General features: G+C 36.3%; 5 protein-coding genes and 2 pseudogenes across 5 annotated transcripts; 4 read left to right on the top strand and 3 right to left on the bottom strand.

Annotated features, from left to right (window-relative positions):
* Window positions 1–215: 215 nt before the first annotated feature.
* On the top strand, window positions 216–1,662 carry LOC105137506 (uncharacterized). The gene is made up of 2 exons (XM_011043273.1): window positions 216–536; window positions 811–1,662. The coding sequence occupies exons 1-2, from the start codon at window positions 325–327 to the stop codon at window positions 1,544–1,546; spliced, it is 948 nt and encodes a 315-aa protein (XP_011041575.1). The 5' UTR covers window positions 216–324; the 3' UTR covers window positions 1,547–1,662.
* Window positions 1,663–1,844: 182 nt separating this feature from the next.
* LOC105137472 (phosphoribosylformylglycinamidine cyclo-ligase, chloroplastic-like) lies at window positions 1,845–4,835 on the bottom strand (annotated as a pseudogene).
* Window positions 4,836–6,362: 1,527 nt separating this feature from the next.
* LOC105137481 (uncharacterized) lies at window positions 6,363–7,808 on the top strand. Its single transcript, XM_011043232.1, has 2 exons — window positions 6,363–6,682; window positions 6,957–7,808. Exons 1-2 carry the CDS (start codon window positions 6,471–6,473, stop codon window positions 7,690–7,692), a joined length of 948 nt encoding a protein of 315 aa, XP_011041534.1. The 5' UTR covers window positions 6,363–6,470; the 3' UTR covers window positions 7,693–7,808.
* A 1,855-nt stretch (window positions 7,809–9,663) lies between these two features.
* LOC105137487 (uncharacterized) lies at window positions 9,664–11,109 on the top strand. The gene is made up of 2 exons (XM_011043244.1): window positions 9,664–9,983; window positions 10,258–11,109. Exons 1-2 carry the CDS (start codon window positions 9,772–9,774, stop codon window positions 10,991–10,993), a joined length of 948 nt encoding a protein of 315 aa, XP_011041546.1. The 5' UTR covers window positions 9,664–9,771; the 3' UTR covers window positions 10,994–11,109.
* A 306-nt stretch (window positions 11,110–11,415) lies between these two features.
* LOC105137491 (phosphoribosylformylglycinamidine cyclo-ligase, chloroplastic-like) lies at window positions 11,416–15,334 on the bottom strand (annotated as a pseudogene).
* A 133-nt stretch (window positions 15,335–15,467) lies between these two features.
* LOC105137498 (uncharacterized) lies at window positions 15,468–17,194 on the top strand. The gene is made up of 3 exons (XM_011043263.1): window positions 15,468–15,626; window positions 15,725–15,822; window positions 16,438–17,194. The coding sequence occupies exons 1-3, from the start codon at window positions 15,492–15,494 to the stop codon at window positions 17,003–17,005; spliced, it is 801 nt and encodes a 266-aa protein (XP_011041565.1). The 5' UTR covers window positions 15,468–15,491; the 3' UTR covers window positions 17,006–17,194.
* Window positions 17,195–17,816: 622 nt separating this feature from the next.
* Window positions 17,817–21,506, bottom strand: LOC105137464 (probable protein disulfide-isomerase A6). The gene is made up of 11 exons (XM_011043209.1): window positions 21,300–21,506; window positions 20,954–21,038; window positions 20,626–20,723; window positions 20,476–20,531; window positions 20,083–20,200; window positions 19,916–19,943; window positions 19,206–19,297; window positions 18,956–19,112; window positions 18,742–18,866; window positions 18,480–18,579; window positions 17,817–18,200 (listed from the first exon to the last, which is right to left on the bottom strand). The coding sequence occupies exons 1-11, from the start codon at window positions 21,452–21,454 to the stop codon at window positions 18,135–18,137; spliced, it is 1,080 nt and encodes a 359-aa protein (XP_011041511.1). The 5' UTR covers window positions 21,455–21,506; the 3' UTR covers window positions 17,817–18,134.
* Window positions 21,507–23,445: the final 1,939 nt, after the last annotated feature.

The raw sequence follows: 23,445 nt of genomic DNA, 5'->3' as shown, positions 1-23,445 counted from the left end.
TTATTGTTAATATTTTTTAATTATATTATTAAATAAACTAAACTGATTAAAATCAGATAAATCAATAATCCAGATATATTTTTTTCCTGATGCGAGAGAATTCAGATCTCAAGGAAAAAAAAACCCTCGAAATTGACAATCAAAATAGAGAACACAATACAAAGTTGTTATCCGTGCTGTTGACCGCAAAACACCTACGCGTTAGCTGGAAATTTCTAGTAAATGACATCCAGGGGCAGAGATTGAGTCGCAAAGCCTCCAACTTTTGAATTTGAAACAGCTAAAGAGCCGTTGGAGTAGAGAAAAAACACACTTAGAGAGAGAATGGTGGGTAGAGAAACAAAAAACGGCTCTGCAGCTTTTTCGTGGGCAGATGAGGTTGAGAAAGAAGAGGAAGAACAAGCTCGGTTTCAGGAGTGCCAGAAGCAGAAACCAAACCCTTTTGGCTCTGCCAGGCCCAGAGAAGTTGTTCTCCAGGAAAAAGGAATTGATTGGAGAAAACTCGACTTCCATCTTCAACGACCTTCTCACATAAGGTACTGATCTCTTCCTGTTTACTGGTGCTCAAATTTTTTATGCTTTATGGTTGATTAAGTATGAAAACCCAAATTAAAGACCGGAAGATTCCTTTTCTTGTTATATGTTTTTCTCTAATTTGGAGATTAGTGCTGATCCAACTAGTTTTGAAACATGTAAGATAGCATATGGCCATATGGGGATTGCAATGGCTTAAATATTTTAATTCTCTTTCTGCCTGCTTCAATGATTGTTGCTTGGTAACCATTCATTGCAATCACAATTATTATACAGGCAGCTGGACGATCCGAAGCTATGTAAGGAAAAAATCCCTGCCTCTGCTGCTCCAGGTATCGACAGGATACATTCAGTTACCCCTAGCGAGTGCCTGAAATATGAAATGGAAGATGCCAATTCGGACTTGAAAAGAGGTGAAATTTTGCGGGAACCTTTGGCTATGCAGAACCAGAATCCTGTACCATTCGTACCTCCTCTAAGATATCCACCTAAAAATGTCATTCCTAGTTTGTCTGAGTCTGGTTTTCATTATTATCTACATGACTTGGGCGATGGGCAGCAAGATTTTAAAAACAAGAAGCCCCTGAAGCCCGAGAAAGAGAACGCATTTCATCAGCAAGGGTCCCAAAGGGTTCATTGCTCTCAAAATAATCATGGAAGCCACATTCTTCCTTACTATCATCGGCAAATATTGCAAGCTGAGCAAGGGAGCCAGTTTAAGGAGAATTACGAAAATTTCAAACTGGGGCAATCAGTTGTTAAAGGGAAGAACTTGAGGAAAACAGCAGCTAGTAGAATACAGCATTCAGATTCAGCTACTGAGAGACCTTGCAAAAATCTTCAAGAAGATTACGCAGTTAGTCATGGGGTTAGGCAGAGCTTGATAAACCACTCATGTGCTGGAGGTACATGCAATGGCCTGGAAAGATCTGTTGCCAAGAGATCAAGTGGCACAGAATTCAGTTCGATGGCAGTTCAAAAAAGAAAATGCAGCGAGATGAAGAGGAACTAGGCAGTGAGAAACGAATATGAAAGGTAGGGGAAAACTCAATTGTTACCACAATTTTGCTTTCAGTAATAAAACAATCGTTCCAATAACAAAAGCAATACATATTTTATACCTGCCTAGCCTAGCATTACAAATCCATCACTGCTTTGGGCTCAAGCTTAGCATTAGAAATCCATCACTGATTTGGGCTCAATTACTTCATCTATTTGCAACGGTATCCAATGAACAGGATGAACAGGTCAACTCGTCTAACTTTTACGATCTTGACAAAGTAATCTAGAATTTTCACATTTTTTTAGAATACCCACCAACTTCTCAGAAAATAAACAAGTACATATGAAATTACAGGCATTGTCAGGTGAAGAATTGATTATCAAACCATGAATTACATTTAGGCTACAAAGGGAGGGAATTCTGTATAGAATTGTCCCACTGTCTTAACACTAAGATTCTTTGGCAGCTCTGTCATAAAAATAAAAAAAATTTGGCAGCTCATGTTACAGGAATAAAGAAAAAGCCGCAACTCTCTATATCGATCATCTCCGCGAGCACATATATGTTTAAACATGTGGTAGTATTTTAGCAATATCTCACTCCTTCACCACATACAACCTCGCCAATGCGATATGGCTTGTGTTGTCCCTCCTCAAGAACTTTGAGGGATGCTTCCTCAGTCACCATCCCAATACCCATGTTAAAAGTCCGACTCATCTCAGCATCTTCTATTCTTCCAGCCTGATATAAGAAAACAACAGAGAAGGGAATAAATACCATATGACAAGATCCATTTGTCTATCTTTATTTATAACAAACATAACCTTCAATATGGCAATTGGGGTGAGTATAATATGGCAATTGAAAGACGGCTCAATCTAACATCATAACCCAGCATTGCTGGGTAAAACACAATTTACCTCTTGGATCCATTTGAAAAGGGCTGGGGCTTCCCATGACTCCTTGTATATAGAAGCTCCAAGGTCTTTTGGGAAAACTCTTGGTATGTTATCTGTAAAACCACCTCCAGTGATGTGAACTATGCCCTTTACACCACCCTTGCTAATCAAGTCAAAACTTGAAAGGAAACCTGCTTGACATATTTAACAGTTGGAGCCATTAGAGTTTCGCCCAATGAAACACCAGGAAGTTGGTCATTCAAAGATAGGCCACTTCGAGCAAGAACCCTATAAAGATATACAAGCATTCATCCATTAATAAGAATAATCAATGTAAAGAACTAAAACATCATAGGGCTGCAAACATTCTTCCAGCATCAATGATGTTTTAATGCATGGAGAAAAAATAAGAATCCCTCAAACCAACACAACCTTCTTACGAGAGAAAATCCATTGGAATGGACTCCACTTGATGGCAAACCAATGAGAACATCCCCAGCCACAGTGTTTTCCCCATGAATCACCGAGTCCTTTCTAACAATGCCAACAGCAAACCCGCTAAGGTCATACTCACCTTCTGCATAGAAATCTGGCATCTCTGCAGTCTGGAAGGAATTTAACAAAACCATTAGGGTCAACAGAGAGTTGTCAGTTTTGGTGAAATCATGATCAAGCGTAGAAAGGGAGGAATAAGAGACCACAGCAACTTTTAATGTCGGCAAATTTGACCACATCATGCATTGGGTGGGTCTATTCCCCATGATGTATGCCCATAAGAGGACCATTAAGTGAGATGGATAGAGAATTTCCATAGTTATCTACTTCTATAAGATAACATGCCATATCCCTCTCACATAATGCAATACACGGATACATCTAATCTACAAGCATTCATAGCCTAACCACGTCTTATTTTTCTCTCCCATCCTCAAACAAAAATTATCCCAATAGCCGTCCATGAAAGTCTACCCGTTTTAAAATCTAGCACACGACCATTTCAAGAACTCTCTAGAGCACAACCATTTCACATGAGGCAGACACCTGTGATAGTTCAAGACCATATCCTGCAACACCATCATCGGTAATTGCCACCAAGCAGGGTATCATGGCTGCAATAACCTTGTCGTTGCAAAAATAAAAGCTATGGTGATTACAACATCAACCTTCAGATCCAGCACCACACGATGCACTGAATGGTAGACATTCACCTGTAGAATGTAAAGAAAGAAAAAGACTACCTCTCCCCCTAATAGAGTGCAGTCCGATAGTTGACAACCACCAACTATGCCTTTAATGACCTAAATAAGAAGAACAGGAAAATATCGTTTAGCTGCAGTTTTTCTGTTCAAATAATATATAAACTCAGTAAACCATGCACATTCATATACCTTTTCAGCAAGGTCAACATTAAGGCGGCTTGTAGCATAGTAATCAAGGAAAAATAAGGGCTTTGCGCCAGAAGTAACGATGTCGATCACACTTATAGCAACCAGCAGCAGGAGAAGTGAGTTAGGAAGCAAATCTACAGCAGCAAAATGCATATAACAAGATTTATCCAGAATTGACCAGATCAATCCCGATGGTTTCATGGATTCCGGTTTCAAATGCAAGCTTTAGCTTAGTCCCTGCACCATCCGTGCCCGCAACAAGGTACGAATCACCTGTGTGCGAGAACTTTAATAAGCACAATAACAAAACAAAATACATTAACAAACACAGCGACAAAGGAACTTCGCGTTACGCTATTCCCCAAGTTCCCACCCGCACAGGCCTAGCATAATTAAGGATAGAAAAAAATTATAATCCGAACTATAGCAGACAACATGAAAACAATGTGCAGCTTAAAAGATTTTTAATAATTCAATTGTGTTCACAACCAACAACGGAGAGCAATAAATGAAGCAAAAAAAATCCAACAAAAAGCATACCATGAGGGATAAGACCACCAAATCCACCATTTCCAGGGGCCATCTTTGCAATTCGCCTAATAAGCTCAGACCCAGCATCTATATCCACACCAGCATCCTTATATGTAAGTCTCAGCCCCGTCACCGCTTTTGCTGCTATTTGCCTTGGACATCGAACTATTGCTTGTAGCTCTCGCTGATAGAAGAGGAAATCTATTAGAAAAGCGACTAAAGGAGTATCTTCCGATGGATTGATGAGTGACCAGGGGTTTATTGGAACAGGGTCTGGTGGAAACTGTAACAACACGCGATAGCTCAGTGTTTGATGCTATGCTAGTAGTAGCCATGGCAATTGGGGAGTGATAATTGAGAACTTAACCTTGGGAAGGTTGATGCTCGCCTGAATTTGGCGGAGCTATGTGAAGTGCAGGAGGCGCGGGAAATAGGAAAGCAGAGGTTCTGGTAAGGCTATTCAGATTTTGGTTTGTTTATTTGTTTCTTTTTATACATAAATTATGAGTTTAATAAGTTAAGTTGATTGCTTCAAATTTTTTTAATTTTATTATTTAATATTAAATTAATTAAAAATTAAATTTTATAATCTGTTTTGTTTATTTTTTATTATGTTATTTTAACCTCGTAATACAAGAATAATATTTGAAAAATTAACCGAAATAGACCCAAGTTATTTTTATGTCTTATTTTTAATAGATTTTTTTTCAATCTCATTACTCAATATTAGATCGATAAGGAATTGAGCTTTATAATATATTTTGATTTGTTTTATATAAAAATATATTGGTCTAATTATCAAAATCATCAATTTTGATATTTTAACCACAATTAAATCGAGTTGTATTTTTAAGAGGTTATCTTGGTATAATGATCTAAGTTACAAAAAGCTTTGAATTTTCTTTGTATTGGGTTTTTCCTGTCTCATAATAGAAATTACGAATTTGATCAATTAACCCAATTATCTCGGGTTTTTTAATTGATATTTTTTGTTTTCAATTTTATTATTTAATGTTATATTTGATTGAGAATTAGGTTTAGTTATTATTTTTTTATATTTTTATTAGGTCATCTTTGTTTTCTAACCAGAAATAATGTTTAACAGGTTAACTCAGTTAACTTGACTCATTTTTCATGTTAATTTTCAATTAAAGTTTTTGTAAATTTCATTATTCAATACTAGATCCGACATAAACGACTGGAAATTGAGCTTCATTTGTTTTAATTTGCTCTTTATGTGTTTATCATAATTTCATAATCAAAGTCATGAATTTAGTAGGTTAATTTATGTTAAATTAAGTTATTTTTTGTTGTTTTTATATAAGTTTATATCGATTTAACGACTCGAGTCATAGATTTAACAAATTAACATGAACTGTTTTTTATATCTTTTTAACTGATATTTAAGATTTTTTTGTTGTATTTTCACTTAAATTTTTTAATTATAATTAATTTGATTGAGAAGAAATTTTATATTTTAATAAATATAAAATATAATTTAAAAATAAAACTAATTGATACTTGTAAAAACATGTGTCAGCAGGTGGATGATATATGAAGTGTCTTCTAGCATCCAAACACTGATTTTCATGAAAGTATTAATGTTTTAATAGTCTTTTTATCTATAAATGCACATATATAGTTTAATAATATCTAGTTTGACATTAATAAATTTTATTTATTTATTTTTATGTTTAGCCTTCTAAAATTTTAAAATAATCATCTTCGCGAGTTTTTCCTCAATAATGCCTATAAAAAAGTGACAGTAAATCTCTATATTTTTTTTCTTTTTAAATATAATACTAACAACTATTTTTTTATAGTTAATTATTATTAATTTATTTTATTTTATTTATTGTTAATATTTTTTTCCTAATGCGAGAGAATTCAGATCTCAAGCAAAAAAAAAAAAACCCCTCAAAATTGACAATCAAAATAGAGAACACAATACAAAGTTGTTATCCTTGCTGTTGACCAGAAAACACCTACGCGTTAGCTGGAAATTTCTAGTAAATGACATCCAGGGGCAGAGATTGAGTCGCAAAGCCTCCAACTTTTGAATTTGAAACAGCTAAAGAGCCGTTGGAGTAGAGAAAAAACACACTTAGAGAGAGAATGGTGGGTAGAGAAACAAAAAACGGCTCTGCAGCTTTTTCGTGGGCAGATGAGGTTGAGAAAGAAGAGGAAGAACAAGCTCGGTTTCAGGAGTGCCAGAAGCAGAAACCAAACCCTTTTGGCTCTGCCAGGCCCAGAGAAGTTGTTCTCCAGGAAAAAGGAATTGATTGGAGAAAACTCGACTTCCATCTTCAACGACCTTCTCACATAAGGTACTGATCTCTTCCTGTTTACTGGTGCTCAAATTTTTTATGCTTTATGGTTGATTAAGTATGAAAACCCAAATTAAAGACCGGAAGATTCCTTTTCTTGTTATATGTTTTTCTCTAATTTGGAGATTAGTGCTGATCCAACTAGTTTTGAAACATGTAAGATAGCATATGGCCATATGGGGATTGCAATGGCTTAAATATTTTAATTCTCTTTCTGCCTGCTTCAATGATTGTTGCTTGGTAACCATTCATTGCAATCACAATTATTATACAGGCAGCTGGACGATCCGAAGCTATGTAAGGAAAAAATCCCTGCCTCTGCTGCTCCAGGTATCGACAGGATACATTCAGTTACCCCTAGCGAGTGCCTGAAATATGAAATGGAAGATGCCAATTCGGACTTGAAAAGAGGTGAAATTTTGCGGGAACCTTTGGCTATGCAGAACCAGAATCCTGTACCATTCGTACCTCCTCTAAGATATCCACCTAAAAATGTCATTCCTAGTTTGTCTGAGTCTGGTTTTCATTATTATCTACATGACTTGGGCGATGGGCAGCAAGATTTTAAAAACAAGAAGCCCCTGAAGCCCGAGAAAGAGAACGCATTTCATCAGCAAGGGTCCCAAAGGGTTCATTGCTCTCAAAATAATCATGGAAGCCACATTCTTCCTTACTATCATCGGCAAATATTGCAAGCTGAGCAAGGGAGCCAGTTTAAGGAGAATTACGAAAATTTCAAACTGGGGCAATCAGTTGTTAAAGGGAAGAACTTGAGGAAAACAGCAGCTAGTAGAATACAGCATTCAGATTCAGCTACTGAGAGACCTTGCAAAAATCTTCAAGAAGATTACGCAGTTAGTCATGGGGTTAGGCAGAGCTTGATAAACCACTCATGTGCTGGAGGTACAAGCAATGGCCTGGAAAGATCTGTTGCCAAGAGATCAAGTGGCACAGAATTCAGTTCGATGGCAGTTCAAAAAAGAAAATGCAGCGAGATGAAGAGGAACTAGGCAGTGAGAAACGAATATGAAAGGTAGGGGAAAACTCAATTGTTACCACAATTTTGCTTTCAGTGATAAAACAATCGTTCCAATAACAAAAGCAATACATATTTTATTCCTGCCTAGCGTAGCATTACAAATCCATCACTGCTTTGGGCTCAAGCTTAGCATTAGAAATCCATCACTGATTTGGGCTCAATTACTTCATCTATTTGCAACGGTATCCAATGAACAGGATGAACAGGTCAACTCGTCTAACTTTTACGATCCTTACAAAGTAATCTAGAATTTTCACATTTTTTGAGAATACCCACCAACTTCTCAGAAAATAAACAAGTACATATGAAATTACAGGCATTATCAAGTGAAGAATTGATTATCAAACCATGAATTACATTTAGGCTAAAAAGGGAGGGAATTCTGTATAGAATTGTCCCACCGTCTTAACACTAAGATTCTTTGGCAGCTCTGTCATAAAAAAAAAATAATTTGGGCAGCTCATGTTACAGGAATAAAGAAAAAGCCGCAACTCTCTATATCGATCATCTCCACGAGCACATATATGTTTAAAAACATGTGGTAGTATTTTAGCAATATCTCACTCCTTCACCACATACAACCTCGCCAATGCGATATGGCTTGTGTTGTCCCTCCTCAAGAACTTTGAGGGATGCTTCCTCAGTCACCATCCCAATACCCATGTTAAAAGTCCGACTCATCTCAGCATCTTCTATTCTTCCAGCCTGATATAAGAAAACAACAGAGAAGGGAATAAATACCATATGACAAGATCCATTTGTCTATCTTTATTTATAACAAACATAACCTTCAATATGGCAATTGGGGTGAGTATAATATGGCAATTGAAAGACGGCTCAATCTAACATCATAACCCAGCATTGCTGGGTAAAACACAATTTACCTCTTGGATCCATTTGAAAAGGGCTGGGGCTTCCCATGACTCCTTGTATATAGAAGCTCCAAGGTCTTTTGGGAAAACTCTTGGTATGTTATCTGTAAAACCACCTCCAGTGATGTGAACTATGCCCTTTACACCACCCTTGCTAATCAAGTCAAAACTTGAAAGGAAACCTGCTTGACATATTTAACAGTTGGAGCCATTAGAGTTTCGCCCAATGAAACACCAGGAAGTTGGTCATTCAAAGATAGGCCACTTCGAGCAAGAACCCTATAAAGATATACAAGCATTCATCCATTAATAAGAATAATCAATGTAAAGAACTAAAACATCATAGGGCTGCAAACATTCTTCCAGCATCAATGATGTTTTAATGCATGGAGAAAAAATAAGAATCCCTCAAACCAACACAACCTTCTTACGAGAGAAAATCCATTGGAATGGACTCCACTTGATGGCAAACCAATGAGAACATCCCCAGCCACAATGTTTTCCCCATGAATCACCGAGTCCTTTCTAACAATGCCAACAGCAAACCCGCTAAGGTCATACTCACCTTCTGCATAGAAATCTGGCATCTCTGCAGTCTGGAAGGAATTTAACAAAACCATTAGGGTCAACAGAGAGTTGTCAGTTTTGGTGAAATGATGATCAAGCGTAGAAAGGGAGGAATAAGAGACCACAGCAACTTTTAATGTCAGCAAATTTGACCACATCATGCATTGGGTGGGTCTATTCCCCATGGCACCCATAAGAGGACCGTTAAGTGAGATGGATAGAGAATTTCCATAGTTATCTACTTCTATAAGATAACATGCCATATCCCTCTCACATAATGCAATACACGGATACATCTAATCTACAAGCATTCATAGCCTAACCACGTCTTATTTTTCTCTCCCATCCTCAAACAAAAATTATCCCAATAGCCGTCCATGAAAGTCTACCCGTTTTAAAATCTAGCACACCCCTCAAAATTGACAATCAAAATAGAGAACACAATACAAAGTTGTTATCCTTGCTGTTGACCAGAAAACACCTACGCGTTAGCTGGAAATTTCTAGTAAATGACATCCAGGGGCAGAGATTGAGTCGCAAAGCCTCCAACTTTTGAATTTGAAACAGCTAAAGAGCCGTTGGAGTAGAGAAAAAACACACTTAGAGAGAGAATGGTGGGTAGAGAAACAAGAAACGGCTCTGCAGCTTTTTCGTGGGCAGATGAGGTTGAGAAAGAAGAGGAAGAACAAGCTCGGTTTCAGGAGTGCCAGAAGCAGAAACCAAACCCTTTTGGCTCTGCCAGGCCCAGAGAAGTTGTTCTCCAGGAAAAAGGAATTGATTGGAGAAAACTCGACTTCCATCTTCAACGACCTTCTCACATAAGGTACTGATCTCTTCCTGTTTACTGGTGCTCAAATTTTTTATGCTTTATGGTTGATTAAGTATGAAAACCCAAATTAAAGACCGGAAGATTCCTTTTCTTGTTATATGTTTTTCTCTAATTTGGAGATTAGTGCTGATCCAACTAGTTTTGAAACATGTAAGATAGCATATGGCCATATGGGGATTGCAATGGCTTAAATATTTTAATTCTCTTTCTGCCTGCTTCAATGATTGTTGCTTGGTAACCATTCATTGCAATCACAATTATTATACAGGCAGCTGGACGATCCGAAGCTATGTAAGGAAAAAATCCCTGCCTCTGCTGCTCCAGGTATCGACAGGATACATTCAGTTACCCCTAGCGAGTGCCTGAAACATGAAATGGAAGATGCCAATTCGGACTTGAAAAGAGGTGAAATTTTGCGGGAACCTTTGGCTATGCAGAACCAGAATCCTGTACCATTCGTACCTCCTCTAAGATATCCACCTAAAAATGTCATTCCTAGTTTGTCTGGGTCTGGTTTTCATTATTATCTACATGACTTGGGCGATGGGCAGCAAGATTTTAAAAACAAGAAGCCCCTGAAGCCCGAGAAAGAGAACGCATTTCATCAGCAAGGGTCCCAAAGGGTTCATTGCTCTCAAAATAATCATGGAAGCCACATTCTTCCTTACTATCATCGGCAAATATTGCAAGCTGAGCAAGGGAGCCAGTTTAAGGAGAATTACGAAAATTTCAAACTGGGGCAATCAGTTGTTAAAGGGAAGAACTTGAGGAAAACAGCAGCTAGTAGAATACAGCATTCAGATTCAGCTACTGAGAGACCTTGCAAAAATCTTCAAGAAGATTACGCAGTTAGTCATGGGGTTAGGCAGAGCTTGATAAACCACTCATGTGCTGGAGGTACAAGCAATGGCCTGGAAAGATCTGTTGCCAAGAGATCAAGTGGCACAGAATTCAGTTCGATGGCAGTTCAAAAAAGAAAATGCAGCGAGATGAAGAGGAACTAGGCAGTGAGAAACGAATATGAAAGGTAGGGGAAAACTCAATTGTTACCACAATTTTGCTTTCAGTAATAAAACAATCGTTCCAATAACAAAAGCAATACATATTTTATACCTGCCTAGCCTAGCATTACAAATCCATCACTGCTTTGGGCTCAAGCTTAGCATTAGAAATCCATCACTGATTTGGGTTCCAATAACAAAAGCAATACATATTTTATTCCTGCCTAGCGTAGCATTACAAATCCATCACTGCTTTGGACTCAATTACTTCATCTATTTGCAACGGTATCCAATGAACAGGATGAACAGGTCAACTCGTCTAACTTTTACGATCTTGACAAAGTAATCTAGAATTTTCACATTTTTTTAGAATACCCACCAACTTCTCAGAAAATAAACAAGTACATATGAAATTACAGGCATTATCAAGTGAAGAATTGATTATCAAACCATGAATTACATTTAGGCTAAAAAGGGAGGGAATTCTGTATAGAATTGTCCCACCGTCTTAACACTAAGATTCTTTGGCAGCTCTGTCATAAAAAAAAAATAATTTTGGCAGCTCATGTTACAGGAATAAAGAAAAAGCCGCAACTCTCTATATCGATCATCTCCGCGAGCACATATATGTTTAAACATGTGGTAGTATTTTAGCAATATCTCACTCCTTCACCACATACAACCTCGCCAATGCGATATGGCTTGTGCTGTCCCTCCTCAAGAACTTTGCGGGATGCTTCCTCAGTCACCATCCAATGCTCATGTTAAAAGTCCGACTCATCTCAGCATCTTCTATTCTTCCAGCCTGATATAAGAAAACAACAGAGAAGGGAATAAATACCATATGACAAGATCCATTTGTCTATCTTTATTTATAACAAACATAACCTTCAATATGGCAATTGGGGTGAATATAATATGGCAATTGAAAGACGGCTCAATCTAACATCATAATCCAGCATTGCTGGGTAAAACACAATTTACCTCTTGGATCCATTTGAAAAGGGTTGGGGCTTCCCATGACTCCTTGTATATAGAAGCTCCAAGGTCTTTTGGGAAAACTCTTGGAATGTTATCTGTAAAACCACCTCCAGTGATGTGAACTATGCCCTTTACACCACCCTTGCTAATCAAGTCAAAACTTGAAAGGAAACCTGCTTGACATGGTTAACAGTTGGAGCCATTAGAGTTTCGCCCAATGAAACACTTCCACCAGGAAGTTGGTCATTCAAAGATAGGCCACTTCGAGCAAGAACCCTATAAAGATATACAAGCATTCATCCATTAATAAGAATAATCAATGTAAAGAACTAAAACATCATAGGGCTGCAAACATTCTTCCAGCATCAATGATGTTTTAATGCATGGAGAAAAAATAAGAATCGCTCAAACCAACACAACCTTCTTACGAGAGAAAATCCATTGGAATGGACTCCACTTGATGGCAAACCAATGAGAACATCCCCAGCCACAATGTTTTCCCCATGAATCACCGAGTCCTTTCTAACAATGCCAACAGCAAACCCGCTAAGGTCATACTCACCTTCTGCATAGAAATCTGGCATCTCTGCAGTCTGGAAGGAATTTAACAAAACCATTAGGGTCAACAGAGAGTTGTCAGTTTTGGTGAAATGATGATCAAGCGTAGAAAGGGAGGAATAAGAGACCACAGCAACTTTTAATGTCAGCAAATTTGACCACATCATGCATTGGGTGGGTCTATTCCCCATGATGTATGCCCATAAGAGGACCAATCATGCATTGGGTGGGTCTATTCCCCATGGCACCCATAAGAGGACCGTTAAGTGAGATGGATAGAGAATTTCCATAGTTATCTACTTCTATAAGATAACATGCCATATCCCTCTCACATAATGCAATACACGGATACATCTAATCTACAAGCATTCATAGCCTAACCCCGTCTTATTTTTCTCTCCCATCCTCAAACAAAAATTATCCCAATAACCGTCCATGAAAGTCTACCCGTTTTAAAATCTAGCACACGACCATTTCAAGAACTCTGTAGAGCACAACCATTTCACATGAGGCAGACACCTGTGATAGTTCAAGACCATATCCTGCAACACCATCATTGGTAATTGCTACCATGCAGGGTATCATGGCTGCAATAACCTTGTCGTTGCAAAAGTAAAAGCTATGGTGATTACAACATCAACCTTCAGATCCTGCACCACACGATGCACTGAATGGTAGACATTCACCAGTAGAATGTAAAGAAAGGAAAAGACTACCTCTCCCCCTAATAGAGTGCAGTCCGCTTGTTGACAACCACCAACTATGCCTTTAATGACCTAAATAAGAAGAACAGGAAAATATCGTTTAGTTGCAGTTTTTCTGTTCAAATAATATATAAACTCAGTAAACCATGCACATTAATATACCTTTTCAGCAAGGTCAACATTAAGGCGGCTTGTAGCATAGTAATCAAGGAAAAATACGGGTTTTTTCGCCAGAAGTAACGATATCGATCACACTCATAGCAACCAGCAGCAGGAGAAGTGAGTTAGGAAGCAAATCTACAGCAGCAAAATGCATATAACAAGATTTATCCAGAATTGACCAGATCAATCCCGATGGTTTCATGGATTCCGGTTTCAAATGCAAGCTTTAGCTTAGTCCCTGCACCATCCGTACCTGCAACAAGGTACGAATCACCTGTGTGCGAGAACTTTAATAAGCACAATAGCAAAACAAAATACATTAACAAACACAGCGACAGATGAACTTCGCGTTACACTATTCCCCAAGTTCCCACCCGCATAGGCCTAGCATAATTAAGGATAGAAAAAAATTATAATCCGAACTATAGCAGACAACATGAAAACAATGTGCAGCTTAAAAGATTTTTAATAATTCAATTGTGTTCACAACCAACAACGGAGAGCAATAAATGAAGCAAAAAAAATCCAACAAAAAGCATACCATGAGGGATAAGACCACCAAATCCACCATTTCCAGGGGCCATCTTTGCATTTCGCCTAATAAGCTCAGACCCAGCATCTATATCCACACCAGCATCCTTATATGTAAGTCTCAGCCCCGTCACCGCTTTTGCTGCTATTTGCCTTGGACATCAAACTATTGCTTGTAGCTCTCGCTGATAGAAGAGGAAATCTATTAGAAAAGCGACTAAAGGAGTATCTTCCGATGGATTGATGAGTGACCAGGGGTTTATTGGAACAGGGTCTGGTGGAAACTGTAACAACACGCGATAGCTCAGTGTTTGATGCTATGCTAGTAGTAGCCATGGCAATTGGGGAGTGATAATTGAGAACTTAACCTTGGGAAGGTTGATGCTCGCCTGAATTTGGCGGAGCTATGTGAAGTGCAGGAGGCGCGGGAAATAGGAAAGCAGAGGTTCTGGTAAGGCTATTCAGATTTTGGTTTGTTTATTTGTTTCGTTTTTTTCCCCCCTTAATAATCTGGGGTAACTGGGTAAGTGACGGTATCGACTGTCGGGTTTGTGTACATGGTTATAATCAACTTTTAACTTTTTATATTTTACTAATTATCAATCCAATCCATTTAATTTTCGAGCAGTTTGGATATATTAATTTTGGCTAAATTTCTTTTTAAGAATGTCATATATATTTACAAGTTGAATATATGAAATCTTTTATTCTGTGAAGATCTAAAAAATATATTTATAAATATAATAACATAAATTATTTTATTAAATATATTTGAATACCTTACTTTACCCGCAAAACCCTAAGAACAACTCCAATAGAGCAGTTCAAAAAATAAATAAAATAAAATAATTATATTTTAAATTTTTATATTTATTTTTAAATATTTTAATGATCTGTCAAATAAATAGTTTAAATAGTTATTCAAGACATAAAGTGTTATTTTTATATTTAAAAAAATAAAAGTAAATGCAAGTATATTTTACTTGTTAATAAGTTTTTTTTTCTTTTTTTATATGTTGGTGTTTGTCAATGTAGTATAATTATATTAAAATTAATTTAATATAAAATATATTAAAATATAATTAGCTTTTTAAATAATTTTGTATTATTAAAATACATATAAATAAAAAATTATATTTATACTATTTAAAAAATTATTTTATCAATTTAAATTTTTAATATAATATTTCTCATTAAAGATGCTTTTATATGCTATCTATATTATAAAAAAGTAAAATTAATTTGGTCCTGTATTAAATTTCTTAGTTAACAGAAATATGGCAACATCAACAGGTGTCTAGACCTGATTTGACTCTAATTACATGTATCCTGCTACATCAGTGATCTTATAAAACTCTCACCTGTTGGGTTGCCCACTTCCACAGAGCCCATCTCAGCACAGTCCATACGTTGTTCTTGGTTTTCGTTCTCTCCTCACCAAACCTTTTCACTTTCCTCATTTCTCTTTTTGATCATTAACCCCAAAGGTAACGTAAAACAGAATGAAACATTTCCATCTTAAATGAGATTAGAGATTAAGAGTTTTGAAAAAATTGCAGTTACTAATGAGGTTGGATTCGAACCCAGCTTCATCATCAGCATCGACATCAACGTCAACACCAAACGGGAAGCGAAGTAGAGATCCTGAAGATGAGGTCTACCTTGACAATCTCAATTCTCATAAGCGATACCTCAGTGAGGTTTGTCCCTTTCTTTCTGTTCTTTAATTCCTGTTATACTTTTCATTTCTTTTGGATTTTACTAAGAGCTCAAAAATTGTTAACGTTTTTGAGTGCAGATAATGGCATCTAGTTTGAATGGATTAACAGTTGGAGACCCACTCCAGGACAATCTTATGGAATCTCCTGCCAGGTCTGACACCATGATTTTTGCCAGGTGATTTTTTTTTTAACTCGTAAATACTGCTATTTTGGTTTTGGAACTTCTGTGCTGCTCCTCGGATATTAGTATAAAGAATTGTACTGAAAATACCAGGAACTTAATCCGATCATATTTCCTCAAATGGGAAGTTATCATTTTATAGCTTCATAGTTTGGAGCTCAATTATAGTTACCCATTTGGAATTATGGATGGTGGCATAATCAGTGATGGGCTCAGACTGGGGTTTTTATATCCCCAAATCATTATACTGAGAGATGTTCTTTGACCGTGGTTTAAAACAGTGATTTAGAGTAAAGAGTTTCCTCTAAGTGAATATCAGTAGGAAATTTTGGGTAATTGAAAGTTGCAGTCCTAGGGATTTGCCAGCACATTATGCGCTAATTTGCCCATTCAAAATAAAATCCCAGGGATCAGGTGCTCGGGTATGCACTATTCAATCTATATGATTGCAAGAGGGACATTGCCCTTCATCCTTGGCTTTCAGGTCCGTCATGAGGATGCTTCTCATCATTTTTTGCTCTGGCTAATTAAGAGGAAAACCATCATTTTTATTTTTATTTTCTGTTTTTAATTCTCATTCATTTTGTTTCCTTGCATGTATTATTTCAGGGATGAAATGTCCTTGCAATATTCACCAATGTCAGAAGACTTTGATGACTCTAGATTTTGCGAGACACCTACAAATGCTTGCTCACCTCAATCTGAAAGTCTACCCAGCAGTCCAGTTTCTCCATGTAGGTACCAAAGGCCACTTGGTGGGTTCTCGTCTGCTTCTTATAGCAGCTCATTCCTTTCACATGGCTGCTCTGTCACCGGTGTCACTTATTCACAGCCTCGTCAACGAGGTTCAGATTCTGAGGGCCGGTTCCCATCATCACCTAGTGATATATGCCACTCAGCTGACCTGAGGAGGGTTGCACTCCTGCGTTCTGTGCAGATGAGAACACAACCACCTGGTTCATCATCTTTTGAGCTTCCATTTGGTTCAGGACACGAGCCTGGATCTAACATAGAAGCTGAAGAGCAGCCATGCTCGTATATGAAGTCCTTGGTTGAAGAGAGGGAGTATCCACTCGAAGAGTGTTCTTCAATGAGCATCTCAGAACCTGGATTTAATGAAGAGAAGGCATGCCGGGTTTTGAATATGAATATAAAAGGGGATCGTTCTGGAGTTTAAGTACTAATGGAAGTGTTGCAGAACCAACCAACTCTGACCATATCTTGTGCACCTGTACTGAAGTGCCTTAGAGTAATTTATCAGTGAGTGGCTGGCCACGACAGATATTTTTTAATAACATCATCATGGTTTGCATTTGAGTTCATACGAAGTACTATGCTGAATAGCACTAGAGGTTTCACAGCTGGCTGTTTCACTACCCTCATCTCTCCTCACCCACTGGGTGGTCTCTGATTTAACCATACACTGATGCATGATCACTGGTGCACACATATTTGCTAGTGGCAAAACCTGGCCAAAGCATAACTCATGGTTCTTGATTGATCTGAGATAGCTTTGCTAGATGTTAAATCGTGTTTTCTAGGTAAACTAGAACTCTAATTAAGCTAATAGGAAATACGTTTCATGGTAATGATCGCAACCGTTTTCTTCCAATTCATGTCCATCTCGTGGCAATTGGCTCGTCTTGTTTTGTCACTTCTAATTGTTGCGGGTAATTATAGGTGTAAACAAACAATACGATAGGGCTTCCATTATTCCAGAACAGTCACGATTCATATAGCAAATAAGAACGATCCAAACAGGCAATACCGACCATATTAACCTTCCCAGGGGGGACATAAACAAACTTACAGCGGCCCAGATTGGGAGACAGTCTCGGCTAAAATGCTGGGGAAAGAAAAGGGATGGGAGAGTTGCACATGTTATCATCTCTCAGTTTTAACGAAGTTAAGAGCCCTAGTTTTTGGGTTACGACGAATTTGGTAGCTCAACATAACAAAATACGTTCAATCATTAAGAGATCAGAAGATGAAGCAAAAGTAGAGGATATTCATTTGTCTGATGCAAGTTTCATTCAAAAATTAAAAGCGTCTTTCCACCGTAAACAATAGCACAGACGGAAAAATAAGGCATATAAGTATACTGCACTAGCTAGTTGAGGTTCTCAAAATCATTTAGTATTAGGGAACTCGCTCAGTCAAAGTTCATGGGATACAGGTTTTCACTGTCAGGAGAAGCCTTGCCTGGATGACATCAAAGTAAACATCGGAGACGGCAAAAAAGATTCCCCAAAAACTGGATGATGTTTGCCTCCAAAATATTGATGAGGAAACGAAAGATCAGAAGATCAAGCAAAAGTAGATAGAATGTTCTTCTTCAGGGTGAATTCATCTGCCTTTGCTGGGCTGATTGTCTGCACCATCAACCATGGAAAAATATAAGATCAATTAACAGCCATCACAACTTTCACATGCTTACTCAACTTATTTTCTACTCAATTAAAGTTCTCATGATCTATTATCCAAACATCACAATCAGATGCGCATCTATTCTAAAAAACATCACAATATGAACATAATATGTGAATCTTGTTCCAACTCATTGCTATCTCAAAATTTCAAAATACAGCTGCCTGGCTCCTATTACACGAGGAGGCACGCTTCAACTAAGAGAAAAAATCTATCAATCTTACCTTTTGAAGCATGCGCTGTAGCCGCTCAATCTCATTCTTGGCATAATCAGCACCTTTAGCCATACAATTCTTGGCAACCTTCGAATAAATCTTTCCATACCTATAAACATGGAATATTGTAAGGTTATATCTTTGATTCAATAGAGATTTGACAAGAATAGAGAGAAGTCTTCAAAAGACTTTACAGCTTTGAGCAATATTGTAAAGAAATCAAAACAAGCCAACATGGAATTTAAACACTAGCATTCATGCCATTAAGTACCTTGCTGCGGAACCCTTGAGTTTCTCAACTTCCTCTTCAATTCGGGAAAAGACTGCTTTCTTCCCGTCATCTCCAGCAGCTACGAACTCTTTTACCAAGGCATCCAAACTTTCAACAATACCAGCCTATCTTGTATAAAAATATAATATGATCAAATGACTCAGTCAACAAAAATGAAAGGTTTAAACTTGCCGTTTTATATGTAGTAACTAACCTTTGAGGTAAGTTGTCCTTTTCCATCACGACTGGATCCAGACTTTTCATTGATGAAAGCAACAAAGTCATCCAAATCCCTCCCACCCTCATACTCTTCCCCAGCTTTGTTGCCTTTTGGAAAGAACTTCAATGTAGGGTATCCACTTACTCCATACCTGAATTTAGCATAGGCCATTAATATTACAGCTCCAAATGTTGAGAGCCCTTTTCATCAAAATAATTAGGTAACTGGTAAAGTTTTCCCTTACTTTTCAGCTAGATCCTTATGTTTGTCAGCATCTAGATTGGCAACCACGACATCTTCCTCAGATTTAAACGCAGTAGCTACCTTTTCATAGGTCTGAAGGAACAAACCAAGCAAACTCCAGATCATTACTCGTGCAGGAAAGACACGGATAGAACAATGACACACCAATGGTTACAGAAGACACACAAGTGCTCGTGATTTACAAACCTGCCTAGTATCTGGGCAAGTTAACATTGTGCCCACTTTTGGTTGGATGTAAATCATCCTCTAATTTAAAAATCTTTAAAGGTATATGTGTCATATGATTAAAAGCTAAAACATTAGACGACTCTCTCCTGGATGTAAAGTATTCACTCATATCTATCTCTCTTTCTCCACCACAGCCTTCTGTTGATTGTCTATCTTACATTATAGCTTTCACATACAACCTTAGTAAAAATCAAAAGCCTTTCAATATGAGAAAGAATCAGAGAAATAGACACAAGTAACACAGTGGGGAGAGGCAAGAGAGAAGATAGGTGGAAAGGAGAGAGTTGGTTTTGAATTTCATTTTGTCAACTTGCATCCTTAAAAATGACTTCAGCGATAACTTGTGTCCGACAAAAATGGGAACAGTGCTAACCTGCCCAAATAATAAGCAGTTTAAAAAATCACATGTCCCTGCACACACAAATTATAAAGGAAATGGGAAGAAGAAGGAGCTATACATACAGGAGCAAGGTTTTTGCAATGGCCACACCTGCAAGAAGTAGAGTTTGTAAATCAATAACATATGACTGAGATAAAAGGAGATTTTTTAAAAAAAGAAGAAGAAGAAGAAGAACAAAGCCAGTGTAGGTAACATAGCAGGAGTCAGCATACAGAAGAACATAGCTCACCATGGTGCATAAAACTCAACCAAAACATCCTTGGTTTCATCCAAGACAATATCATTAAAATTATCAGCAGTTAGCACCACTACATTGGATGGCACTGCAGCTATCTTCACATTAGTCCCTGTAAATAACATAGCCAATCAGGAACCTCTGGCGGTTTTTAACAGGAGTTGCTTTCGAAAACAAATCCTTAAAAATGCAATAAGACAAACGTTATAGCACATAGACCAGTTTTTGCAGACACATGCTTAGGTGAGAAGGGGGAATTCATTTTTCAAACAAAACAACAGTATATGCAGGTTACCAGTCAAAGTAACAGCAAGAAACTTGTAAATAGAATTTTTCACTGGGTTGACCAACAGGAAACAACTTTAAAAGAAAGACTAGAAGTACTACCTCCTTCAGTATTGACATACTCAGTAAGGGCTTCTGCAGTACGTGGTCCTTCATACCTGTTATATATATATAGTACAAAATCGCATTTCAGGTAAGGCAATAAATTTAGACATTCCATCAGATAGTGGTGGAGTTTAACAATATCCTCACTTTTTAGGTTCGAGCGATCCTTTAGGAAACCATTGAATAGTTGGGTATCCAGAAACCCCATATTTGCTGCATACACCCTTATGCTCATCACAGTCCACCTGCACCACATCATCAACAATTCACCCGTCAACGAGGTAAGGTGAGGAATCAATAAATCTCTAACAAAAACGGCAGCTTCGATTTTCCAGCAAGGATCAAAATACTTAATTGGGTTGAAATGGAGGGAAAATGAGATATAAAATAATGGATATTAACATGAGCGTAGGAAACAATTTACAAAAAAACAAAAAAAAACGAACCAAATAATACCAATAATATTAAGGCTGACCTTTCCAATCAAAATAGACTTTGCCTTCCTAAAGCTACTTCCGAGCTTCTCATATTCAGGAGCAAGCTTCTTACAGTGCCCACACCTGTCACGTTCAGAATTACAATTATGTCCTCTATGATCCCGATAAAATTTATTAATAACTCATATCTATGAATCTTAAATACACTATTTTGAGTTTAACGAATGGTTAATCACATTAAAAAAATCTACGAATTAATCAAAATTAGGAAATCATAACAGATTTATGGATCAACGAATGACGATAGGCATAAAAGAAAAAAACGATTAATCTTAGCTCAATCAAAATTCGGATGATTGAAAAGAGTAAGTAAAGAGCAGTCACCAAGGGGCATAGAACTCAACGAGAGCGCCTCTGTCTTGACCGACTTCCTTCTCGAAGTTATCTTCTGTTAACACGACGACATCGTCTGCTAAAGCTGATACAGCTAACAAAGCCAAGGTACCAAAGGCAAACCAGATCTGATGATACTTCTCCATTTTCTTCTTTTTTTTTCCTTTTTTCTCTGCTTTCTAAATAATCGAAAATGAATTAGAAGAGAGAGTCGTATTTATATGCCACGACCTGCGGTAAAGTTTCAAGGTGTTTCGGATATCGTTTTTTAAAATTATTTTTATTTAAAAATATATTAGAATAATATTTTTTATTTTAAAAAAATTATTTTTTATATTAATACATACTATTCAAAAACATAAAAATATAATTTTAAATTAAAAAATTAGTTAGAATTTAATTTTTTATTTAAAAATTTTTTATATATATTTTTAAAATATTTTAATATTAAATATTTTTTTTTAATAAAAATAAACAACCACGACAGCAATAATGTAAAATGAGAAGTTGTCAGAGGAAAGGGCCCTGCTTTATTTACATTGTGTTCTGTCTGAGGTGGAGTGATTTGATTTGTTCAAATGATGAGCTGTGTTTGTTTTTTCTAGTCTGTGACGTTTTTGTGATTACGTGGCAGGATATGAGAGGTGAAACCTGTGAAATACTGAAAATGGCTTGGCTTCAAGTTACGTTCACAGTTCAAACCCACCCACAAAAGGAGTTTTTTTTTTCTCTCTCAAAAGATGAGGCCGCATTGAACCGAGAAGCTAATAAATAAACTTTGAATTAAATTAATAAATGTTTGCTGCATGCTGTAAAGTAAAATATTTTTAAAAAATATATATTAAAATATTTTTTTAAATTTTTTATTTTTTATATTAATACATTAAAATAATAATAAAATATTAAAAAAATATGATGTATATAAAAATAAAAATCATCACACTCTCCAACAGGAACTTATATTATTTGCTGTAATTTTTTTAAAACAAATAAAATAGTTATTTTTTTTGTTTGAAAATAAATTTAATGTTGTAAGAAAATTTAAATTGTAATCACCTAATAAATAAGTTTATATTGGAATTACAGATAACATAAAAATTACCAATAAAAAGTATTGTCGGGGTTTTAAACTTTGTACTCTAAAATAGTAGTTCTAAACTCAAATCCCTGACCTAAAGATAGGTGAGCATGACATCGTTACAGGAATACAATGGGTGAAAGAGTTAGGTAAATTATATACTAAGGTTTTTAAAAAAATTAAAAGAACAATTAAATGATTTATTTTAAAGATATAGAGCATAAATTTTAAAAATTCAGTAATTGAAGAGATTCATAAATTTATTCAAGAGGTTATTTAAAAATTTTGGAGCTATATTTTAAGAAACTAAAGAGTTATCCCTATAAAGATTTCATAACCATCTAATTGTATTTAAAAAAGACACTTTATCATTAGTCCAAAGTTACATAAGTATCCATGTTACTAGAAAGACAAGATGAAAACAAAATTGTCAAGAAATTATTTTAACTAACTATCATTAAACCCAATCAATGTCCTTTCTTTTCACTAGTATTATTAGTAAAAACATTATTAAATCTTGGTGGATGTATGTTGACTATAAAGCTCTAAATAAGTAAATTGTTAAAGACAAGTTTTTGATTCTTATGGTTGAAGAAATTCTTAATAAGTTATATGGATAAGATTTTTTTTTTAAAATTGGACTTGAGATGTGGATTCTATAAGATCATAACAAAAGCTAAATACATCTATAAGACTGCTTTTAGAACTCATAAAAAACATTATTCGTTTCTAGTAATGCTTTTTGGGCTTATTAATAATCCATGCTAAAATGGCCAAGACACACTAATCTAAAATCACTTAAAGAGTTTTTGAAGTTGACAATGTACTATAAAAGATTTATTAGAAGCTACAAAACCATAACATAATCCTTAACTATACTTTTAAATAGGAGAGTTTTTTTAGGATGAGTGAGCATAATTGACTTTTAATAACTTAAAGGTAGTAATTTATAGACAACTAGTTCTTACATTACTAGATTTCACTTAACTTTTTTAGTTTAGTGTGACGCCTCGATGAAAAGAGTTAGGATTGTTTTAATATAATAAGAAAAATAATATC

This window comes from Populus euphratica, unplaced genomic scaffold (assembly GCF_000495115.2).
Source record: "Populus euphratica unplaced genomic scaffold, PopEup_1.0 scaffold2.1, whole genome shotgun sequence".
Taxonomy (NCBI): Eukaryota; Viridiplantae; Streptophyta; class Magnoliopsida; order Malpighiales; family Salicaceae; genus Populus; species Populus euphratica.
This window is presented reverse-complemented; position numbering and strand designations above follow the sequence as displayed.